The sequence below is a fragment of the Alexandromys fortis genome, unplaced genomic scaffold (assembly GCF_014885135.2).
Source record: "Alexandromys fortis isolate MF-2015 unplaced genomic scaffold, M_Fortis_MF-2015_v1.1 scaffold_25, whole genome shotgun sequence".
Classification (NCBI taxonomy): Eukaryota; Metazoa; Chordata; class Mammalia; order Rodentia; family Cricetidae; genus Alexandromys; species Alexandromys fortis.
In genome coordinates this window covers 4,249,984-4,261,085 of record NW_026067904.1, presented here as the reverse complement: position 1 = coordinate 4,261,085, position 11,102 = coordinate 4,249,984, and the positions used below count along the sequence as shown (strand labels likewise).

At 38.2% G+C, this 11,102-nt stretch overlaps 1 protein-coding gene across 1 annotated transcript in view; it reads right to left on the bottom strand.

Annotated features, from left to right (window-relative positions):
- Positions 1 to 7,736: 7,736 nt before the first annotated feature.
- The window catches only part of Slc25a46 (solute carrier family 25 member 46), a 28,429-nt gene continuing 25,063 nt past the window's right edge, over positions 7,737 to 11,102 (bottom strand). The window contains exon 8 of the mRNA XM_050135094.1: positions 7,737 to 10,330. Within this exon, the coding sequence (XP_049991051.1) occupies positions 9,752 to 10,330 (579 nt within the window). The 3' untranslated portion in view covers positions 7,737 to 9,751. The remainder of the gene's footprint in view (positions 10,331 to 11,102) is intronic.

Sequence of the window (11,102 nt, the reverse complement as noted above, 5' to 3'; positions counted from 1 at the left end):
TAAATGATAAAGTAGATATAAATATTGTAACTGTAATTCTTGCTTAATAACATCTGAAGCACTTAGAGGCCTGGTCAGAATTTATATTTTCATAAGTCGAGGAAATAAATAAGATAGTCACAATCTCTTTATTATCTGTATCTTTATAACTTGCTGTAGAATTTCAAAAGCTCATAAAGGTCTGTAAATCTTTGTTTCTGGAAGAAGCCCTTGAGTGTGCCGTAAAATCAGGGACTTCTTTATTTTTATCTACTTACTTTATTCCCTAGTGGCAGAATCTGTGAGCCTGGTGGGGGACTCTTTGTTGTTTGTTTGTTTTATTAAGCAACTGAGGGCTGGAGGGTAAGTGAACTTCAGTTTCATAGTTTTTTTTTAATGTAAGAGATTCAGGTAATTAAACTTTCTTTTAATGCTTTTAAATTTGCATCATCAATAATCAACATGCTTGCCCTTTGTATCCAAAATTGCAAAGCTATCATATTTTTAAGAAGAAAGTCAAATGCCGGGCGATGGTGGCGCACGCCTTTAATCCCAGCACTCGGGAGGCAGAGGCAGGCGGATCTCTGTGAGTTCAAGACCAGCCTGGTCTACAGAGCTAGTGCCAGGACAGGCTCCAAAGCCACAGAGAAACCCTGGAAGAAAAGAAGAAGAAGAAGAAGAAGAAGGAGGAGGAGGAGGAGGAGGAGGAGGAGGAAGAAGAAGAAGAAGAAGAAGAAGAAGAAGAAGAAGAAGAAGAAGAAGAAGAAGAAGAAGAAGAAGAAGAAGAAGAAGAAGGAGGTCAATTTTTTAGTTATGCATGGACTGGCCAGGAAGCCTCAGGAATGGAGCTGATGGAGGCCTTTCTGGACTTTAAAAACGTTTCTTTTTTCTTTTTACAGTTACTTTCATTTGAACTAAAGATTTTATCCTTAGGTGCTGAGTGAGGATGAAGAATTGTAATTTACCCAGCACTTTGCTGGCCCCTTGGAGATCAACTTAGATCTGTCTTGCAGGAGTTCCAAAGTAGCAGCAACAGGACTCAAAATAATAAAGAATTTCATAAGTATTGATTCACCTTGCTCCTGTTTTTGTCTTACAGTTATTTTCATCCAATATTGAATGTCTTTTCTGAAAACCATGGTTTATGTTCAGTAATATGTTTATCATTAAGCTAAATCATTCTTATCAATTTTAACTCCAGTGAACGTCAGCATATGGTTAGGTAAAGAGACACAACGTTCCCAAATACCTTCAGAATTCCCATGTTCAAACTGTCTAGTATTATTTCCTCGGGTAGATTGTCAGTAAGATCTTTCCGGGGGCTCCAAACCGACCTTGGTTTAGTTGATAGTCCATTTTGTTTGTTCTGAGCTCATTAACAAGGATCCTCCTTTGGCAGATACTTTTTTTAATCTTTTTCAGCTTATTTGCTTGCTTTGAAAGCATTTTTAGACTAGAAATTTGGTTTCGTTTGCTTGCTTGCTTGCATTCAGATCTCTAAACGCATTTTGGAATCTTTGTCTTTTGAGCCTTGATGGCAATTTGGTTTCTGTTTTGTTTGTCTTGGTTTTGTCTTTGAAATATTTTTATTTGTTACCATTTGGCCTTGTCTCCTGACGTTCCTGATTCAATACATAATTCTGCTTTTTCTGTTGTTTTCCTGTGACCTTAAGTTTTTAGCTTGGGATTTTATGAGCACCTGATGATAAAGATGTCAAAGATGAGAGGCTCTTGTTCCCTTCCACCGAGAAGTGCAGAGGTGTCAGTGGGAGCATTCTTGTGATGTACAAAGGCTTGGAGGAAAACCCAGCAAGCATACTCCATTCATGGGTCAGAAGGAATTTTGTTAGCTTGCCCAGGAAGAAACATATGAGGGATTTGCCATTCCATGGCATGAGCACCCTCATGTTTACATAAATGTTCAGGATAACTTCCAGGTCCAATGGAAGAAGATGGACCCAGGGAAACAGTTGAGAAAGCTGATCTCAAAAGCAGCAGAACAAACCATGTATTGCCTAGTGTTTTAGTTACTGTTTTATTACTGTGAAGGGGCACCACAACCAAGGCAACTCATTAAAAAAAAAGGTGTTTAATTGGAGAATTGTTTACAGTTTCAGAGAAAATTTTATTCTCTAACCGTCATGGCAGAAATCGTGGCAGCAGGCAAACAGGTATGATGCTGAAGGAGGAGCTGAGGGCTTACATCTGATCTCCAAGTTAGAGGAAGTATAAAAGTGAGACCTCACTTGGCATGGGCTTTTGACACCTCAAAGCCTACCAGCAATGACACACTTCCTCCAACAAGGCCACACCTCCTAATCTTTCCAAAACAGCTCACCAAGTAGGGACTAAGCACTGAAACATACAAGCCTATGAAGGCAATTCTCATTCAAACCACCACACCTTGCTAGCATAGATGTTGCAGAATATTTGCTTACAGTGTAAAAAAATGTGCCTTTGCCAAGGCATCTTCTGATTGTTCCAATAGAAGACAGTTAAAGAGCTGAACAGCCAATAGTTATGCATGAGAGGATAGGCAGGATTTCTAGGGAGAGAGAGAGGAAGAGAAGGAAGACTATGGGTACATGGATTTCGCCAGCAGACTCAGAGCAAGTAGTACATGCCACAGTAAGAAAAGGTAACCGAGTCACATGGCAGAATGTAGACTTAAAAGCCTAAACGTGAGCTGAACAAGGTCAACAACAGACATTCTAACATGGATGGGGGAAATCCCCATGAGGTCTCAACTCTACACAAAGAACTACAGGCAGCTAAGAAATGTTGAGAAGAAATAGTCTTCCCTAGGGAATCACACTAATTGGTTATCCAATATCAAATGCTCAGCCCTGAAATCATAGGGCAAGTAACATTATACAGACTAAGCAGGATGTATGTATTATATGTAATGCATACATATTATGCCATCCAAAAAATTTAATTGAAATAGAAAATTATTTTTCTGATAAATAAGACTTTTTTAAACCATTCATATGCTAATTAGCATTCTAATTGGTTTTTAAAGTGAGAAATATGTGATGGAGAGCTTATTTCTCTTGAGATAGTCTGAGAATCTTATTATAAAGTTAGTTTAGAAATCATAGTCAATTAAAGACATTTACGTATTTAGAAAAGTAAACAGAATTTTTGTGTGGATAGCCTGTCAGGAGAAAAAATTAGAAACGTATCACTACAATAATTAGAAATGGAAACATCATGATTTTCATATTGTCCAAATCTAGCACACTACAAGAAATCAAAGTGTCCACTTTCACTGTACATATTTATCTCATCTCCTCTATCTTCCTACAATTTTCTTTTCTCATATTTATCATATCCAAAATATCTCTTTTCTGACCTATGTACCACTGACAATCAGATTCATGTTCTAAACCACCCATGGTTAGAGCCCTTTCATTCCTAGGCACTTAAATCTATGATTACTTTTCCTCCCAGAGACCATACATAACAGATATCCTGATTTCGTTTTGAACTTTACTTCTATAATATTAAAAATATCATACCCAAACATCTTTCTCCTGGTGTGTGTACCTGTCTCCCCATTGGCACCTTTCCCTGACCACCAGATTTAAAGCAGGTTCTTTATCGAGTGTCCCAGCCTAGTGTGACTGTCCATGAATCTCTAGGCCTCCACCACCCATGCCTTTCCTGCAACTACTCACGGGTCCCTTCTGCTATTCTCCTAACCACCCCACCGATCAAGACTTCCCATGTACTCCTCCCGGGTCTTACAAAGTATACAACCACTGCAGCACACACGTGAACTACTACAGCAGGACACACGGGTGTACTGGGACAGCAGCACCCATCTGCAGAGGCAATAGAACAGAAGTGGAGATGGATCTATAAGCGACAACTGTGAAGCTCAGTTTGTTGGAAAAGTGGCACAGACAGCAGCACATCAACATACAAGTATAGGAGTGCATGGGGCTGGATAGAAGTACAGCAGTGCACCTGGATTTCCTGAAACAGCAGCATACATGGATGAACTACTTCCATGTACCAGTACAGCAGTGCAGGTGAATGCACTTGGATGAATTAGTTCATCTCTATACGTGGATGTCAAAGTATAGCAGTGAGCATCAATGTGGGATTCACTTGTAGAGCGGGGCACACAGGCATAGAAACACACCCTCAAACACAGATACATTAAAACAGCAGCACACGTGACCAAATGAGAGCAGCACACATTGAGATAGCAGTACACTGAAGCCTTGCACAAGGAAGTACTAACACAGCAGACACGTGTGTGTATTAGCACTGGGAGAACGGAAGTACCACTACAGCAATGCAACTGGATCTACTACAAGAGAAGAACACAGGATTGTACAGCACGGCAGTGCCTGTGGATCTACTAAGAAAGCAGTGTACACAGACTTACTAGTTCAGACACACACAAAACTGTTATATTTGTTGGAAATTTTTATTTTACTTGAGTTTTTAAATTATTTTTCAAATTATAATTTAATTACATTTCTCCTTCTTCTTCCAAACCCTCCTGCAGGCCCATCCTTTCTTTCCTTCAGATTCCTGGCCTCCAGGTTGTCCAGTACCAAACAGTAAGCCATGGAAACACACATACAGGTATCAGTATACTGCGCAGGTATATTTCAGAATATTTATGTCCATAAATGTCTTAGTTAGGATGACTACTGCTATGATAAAATACCATGACCAACAGCATGTTAAAAAAGAGTTTATTTGGCTTACACTTTCAAACTACTGTTCTTCATTGAAGGAAGTCAGGATGGGAACTCAAACAGGGCAGGAACCAAGAAACAGGAACTGATACAGAGGCCATAAAAGAATGTTGTTTACTTGCTTGCTCTTCATGGCTTGCTCAGCTTGCTTTCTTATAGAACCCAGGACCACCATCCCAGGAATGGCATTGCCCATAATGAGCTGATCCTCCCACTAAACTTCTTCAACCCCATCAAGGACTCCAGAAGGATATAATATTACCTAAGTAAACAGGAAGTACATTGTAAGCAACTTCCAAAACTCTAGAATTGACAGAGACATCTCACTGGACAGTCACCCAAAGTTCTTCTGTACTATTGGGGCATCCATCTTAAGCCTTCAGGCCCATAATATCCAACAGACTTTTCCACAAAGCAGGAAATTTCAAAGACAGTTCCACCTATATTGGCAGTTCGTCAGTCACCTTCTTCTGTATCCTGCAGAATGTCTTGCAGACTCTTATGATGCAGGAACCCCGAAGGATCATCTCACCTTTAGGCAAGTTTAGGAGTCATCTCTCTGCAGGTTTTATATGTTCAGTTAAGCAGTCCAGGCAAGAGCTGTTTCTTGCCCAAATGGCTAGCAAACTCCATAAGGAACTTCTTCAATATCTATCCATCTTCCTCTTGAAGTAACTGGTGCTTCCAGGAGCAGATGTGTCTCAATGTCATGAAAAGTCCTAAGTTAGTAAAATATTTTAAATGCCATATTCTGAAGGTCTCTGAAAGATTTAAAGAATACCTATCTAATTGACATATATCTCTATACATCTAGAAAATTTAACATGGCTAAAAGCTTGACTATTAAAGATGACTATTAACCTGTATTTCTTAATTATACATTATATTTTTTAATGAACTACATAATCACAATACCTTAATCAAGAGCAGAAATATACATATAACAAAACTGACCTTAAATTTATAGCAATAAATCAAGATTCATACCAATGCAAATCTCTATAGCATATCCCCCTTTAAATGTAAGCAAACATTTATAAACCATATTTGGAAATATGGGCATAGTTTTGTTCATACTACTTCCTGCTGTTTGGGGGCGCTGTTAAGTCTTTCATGGTGTATCCTGTGTGCTAGATTCATCTCAGTCAGCAGTTGGGCAAAGTAATTTTGGAGGGTGTTCTCAGCAACCTTGCAGGAGGGCATGGTCTATTAAGCCATATTTGTTTGGATGTATTCCACAGGTTCTCATCCTCTGTGGAAACAAAAGAGAAACCTTTTTTCCAAAGCAACTTATCCTTAGACCCAAATTATGAAGTCATGGTACCTTTATAATATACATGCTGGTTTAGCTTAGAGCCCATACAATGAAATGTCTCTCTGTACTGAGCTCTCCCTGACTGCTTTCTTTCTCCCAGCATTCAGCTGTTTCCCACACCTACCTAAGTCCTGCCCTATCAAAAGGCCAAGGCAGTTTCTTTATTCATTAACCAATGAAAGTAACACATAAACAGAAGTACACCAGGACTACCCCAAAAAAAAAATGCCACAGGGTAGCTGTGTAAAAAGTGTTAAGACTTTTTAACAAGATACAGTGCAGAAATTCACCTTAGAAAATATGCTGTTTTGTACGCCATATCAGCAGACACTGCTCTGTGTGCCACATCAGTTATCCTATTTTTATGATGCAAGAGAATTTTTTAAATATGCAGTGGCAAATGTTAAATTTTACATATGTATATTTCTCTTTAATTTTTATTTTGTTTTGTTTTGTTTGGGGTTTGGATTTTTGTTGTTGGTTTGGTCTGGTCTGATGTGGTATGTTGTGATTTGGTGGGGTTTGTTTTGGTGTGGTGTGGCTTGGTGTGGTTTAGTTTGGTGTGGCTTGGTTTATTGGTTTTGTTGTTGATCTTCATTTCTATCTAGAAAAAAAAATCACCCCACCCTGAGAAGTACTCTAATATCATTAAGAGAAATACCTTGGCTTGATTTCAACATTTTACCAAGCCTTTCATATTATAATTTATTATTAAAACATTTAAAATGGTGGTGTGACATTTAAAAAAGAAAGAAAATAAGCTGCCTGGCTGAGGTAATAAAATATGAGTCAACATCAAACCACAGGTTTTGCTACTCTGCTATACAAACTATTATTATATCAATGAAAATGATTCAAAAGTAAGATGTTAATCTATTCGAGAGAGGGAGGAGAAAGAGAGATGTATCATGCCACTTACTTGGAAACAGCAGTGAAGGCCAGCAGTGAAGTTCTGATAAAGTCATCCCTAGAGCCAGCTGTGAGTAGTCAGACACCTCCCCAATTACACTGCTGAAAACACTGGGTGAGGTACCAAACACTCCAGCCTGGGATCCACAGATTAGCTTGCTTCTAGCATTTAATAACATCTGCTGGCGTGAATCTAAGGATTGAGTAACTTTATTATCAGGGACTTTAAGGGGCCCATAATAAATTTCAGAAGGATATCTCAGAATTTTCAGTACTCACTGAAAAATTCCCTCCCGATACTATCCTATATGTTTTCATTTTCATTTCATTTTCATATTCTTTACTATATTTCTAAATTCCCACACCTCCTCTCCTCTCTAGAGAAAGGTATTTTTGTCGAGGCTGGCCCCCAACAAATGGTGCCGCAACATGGGGCTGCCAGGTGAACCATGAGTGACCAGATATACGAAGAACTTGAGGAGCCCACGAGAAAACTGCACCACAGGTAGAAAGGTAAGTAATGAGCACTCGAAAATAAATAGTAGATATGAGGAAGGAAAGCAAAGACGGGGCATAAAATCAGGAATAAAACTGTAAACATTTATAAAAATGGAGAAGGATATCTCAGGGAAGTGGATGCTAGATTTTGGCTTTGATAAGATAACAGAAATTTTTGAAAAGGAAAAAGTGAATCTTATGGCTATTATTTTCTCAATTCACTGAGAAACATCTGACCAGCTAAAATATGTTTTGCTTTCAAAGGTTGTGTTTTAACCAATTTAGAAAAGCAGTAAAAAAAAAAAAAAAAACAAATCAAAACAAAAAACAATTAGGACTTTATTTATCATTCTTCAACTTTAGCTTTTGTGGTAATTTGTGGGTATTTCTGCAGTTAAATGAGACTCCAGATGCAACAACTTATACTATCAAATTCATGGTAACTGCAAATAAATAATCCATAAACATCTACACTTTAGATACATGGAAAATTTCACAGAATTAACCTAGTAAATACTTGGTTCCATTTAGACTGTTGTAGGAATTTTCCGGAAACCATAATCTTCTGGTTTCTTCTCTGAAACAACCTTGACTTGTATATAAAATGTGATTCTGAGGATGGGGGCCTATAAATATCTACAAACTTAGATGCTTAAAGTCAATAAAAACAACTTTAGCCCCATTTTTAGAGAAAAACGTATTTAAGAGATTAATCATCAGTGCAGAATGTGATCAACAGCATTTATTTTCCTTTTTGAGGAATTAAACAGCAGACGACATTACTTCAGTAACACAGGGCAGGGAGAGCCACTTACTTACACATCACTTCATGCTTCTCCTTGTCCATGTGAAGTTCTTATCGAGCGCACTGACACTCTCTGCAACATTGAACATGTAACACCAGTTTTAGTTTGCATGCATTCTAGGTGGGCCAACATCTGCAGGCACTGCACTTCAGTGTTTGTAAACTTGATCATGCTCATAAAGAAATAAAACATTAAATGTTGCATGAATGATCACTTATATATATATATATATATATATATATATATATATATATATATTGCTTTAAATGAAACGTTAAATGTTGCAATGTTGCATGAATGGTCAGTGAACTATATATCACTTCATTGCAAAGTCTAATCCACCACAGGAACACATCAACTTTATTTTATTAAACTGATTACCAAGTTCTCCCTCTCCTTCATAAAACATAAAGGCAACTTTCCTATGAGGTTTGTATTTTTCTTCAGTACTTATCCAAGCAAGTTTAAATAAAATGTAACAAAGGATATCTCATATTTAGCTTTGGGTTAGCTCATTTGGAGAATAAAACTTTACGCAAACACACACACACACACACACACAAAGAAAGAAACATTGCAGTCATTATTGATGGTGAGCAAGAAGCCCAAATTCCCAGGTGAACTTTAATTTTGCCCCCTGTAAGATAAGTTCTGTTAGAAATAAAAGACAGGTAAGGCTCCTTTAGATAAATGTGGAAACAGTAATGGCTGCCATGATTGTTAGGTGTCTTTAAAAGTGGCTCTAAAATCATCTGATGATCCGAACGTCACAAGCATATGAAAAGTTTCAGGTTTCTGGCACTGCAATGCTGGGGTGCTGCAACAAGAAAACTATTTCCTGACGTTTTGATGTCTTACTCTTGATGTTCAAGCAGAAAGTGTCTCCCTCCACTCGATGCAATAAGCTGGTCTATGAGAACTTGCGAGCAGGGATGAAGGAGTTCCCAAGTTACATGTACACACACAAATGGATCCATATAATAAATATATACAGCAAATAAAAAGGTTACATACAATTTAAAACCCTTCAACCCCTGCTTACCGAGTGCCAAATCTAATCATTGGTTTTGCTTAAAGGAAAAATATCCCTGATACTATACACTGCATTAAGAATTAACACACTGACCTGAATCCAGGTTAAACAAATACATAACAAATATTAAGGTCAATAAAATAGATTCAAGTTGCTGCAATTTCATTTTATATTTGATACATTTTTCCTCCTACCCAGGATCAGCATGAGTGCTATACCAAAATGTAACTTTACATTTTAAATTTAAAGTATTACCTTTATTGAGTTTTCAATTTTGGAAAGGTTTCAATCCAGTATTATTTATATAGCTATATATCTATTTATTTATACCTAAGAAAAATGAGGTCAGTATAATCAGCACGAGCTTTTCCACCAGTCTCAATTCCCAGCCTACTTCTTTCCACCCAGCATTTTACATTAATTATTACTTGTAATTTCAAAGCAAATTATCCAGACCACATCTTTTGGACCAGCCAATGATAGAAGCTAAATCTCAAATGCTATTCTGAAGAAGTGTGGAGTAAATAATTTTGGTAATCTGCAAGATGGCTGCATGCAGTGTATACTGTATTATAACAGCACCAAACCCTTTATAAAAACCAAATACTCCTTCCTCCTGCTTAATAGTGTTTATACAGTCTCTCATTCCCTCATACTGAGTATTAATTGGAAGTACTTCATAGCCAAGGTCTGTATTGTCAATTATTGTGCGTGTTCCTTGAATATGAAGGCGATGCAGAACGGTTTCCAATGGGTAAAGTATAACGTCAGAGCAAAGGCTGGCGGCAAAGTTAGCAATAAGTTCTGGAAAATAAGCATCCAGCATACTCTGCATGGGGCTAGTACTCTCAGCTAGGTGGCTATTATAGGTCTTTCTCTTCAGAATTAGGAGGACAATCTTCTGAATGATGGAGCTGATGATGTAATGAAGAACTCCATGCAGGACTGTCGGGAAGATCAGTGAGAGCAGTGGAAGGAGGCGTTTGCTGTGAGGCACTCCCAAGCCTATTACTCTTCCAATCCCTTCTTTAATACATTCCAGGATGCCAGTATTATCTCGGATTATCTCACTCTGAAACAAAAATGATGAAAAAGGTACAATTTTATTTAAAAAAAAATTTATTTTGTTTCATGTGTGTGGCTGTCCTGCCTGCATGTGTATCCATGTGCATGCACCGCCTACTGAGTCTAAAGAGGTCATCGTATCTACCGGAACTGCAGTGCTGAGAACTGAACTCTCCAGAAGAGCAAGTAGTCAGTGTCCTAGCCTACTTTGGCCTGCCCTGCCTGCACAAGAAAAATATCCCTGGGCTTTGGGCAGGACCCTCTTTATCTACTCCCCCCACCCACAGGCCCATTCAATACCATATGCAACCTTTTCAACTTCCATTCTCCAGACTCAGACCAGTAATCACATTCTGTACACCAGTCCAGTCCCTTCTGTCCCCAGCTCCACTCTACCCAAGCCATTTCCAACCTCTAGTCCAAACCTGCCCCTACATCCTCTCTTTTAATTCAATCTACTCTGTCCATATCGGACTCAGAACTAAGGAAAGAAGCTCACATGACCAGATCTCATTGCAAAAAATCCCAATTACATGACAAATCAAGCCGGTATCTTCTCTCAAAAGCCTGCAGAACTTTATATGGAAAAACAAAAAACCCAGGCTTGCCAAAACAATCTTATACAATAAAGGAACTTCGGGAGGCATTACCATCCCTGACTTCAAACTCTATTACAGAGCTTCAGTATTGAAAACAGCTTGGTATTGGCATAAAAACAGAGAAGTTGACCAATGGAATCGTATAGAAGATCCAGATTTTAACCCACAAACCTATGAACA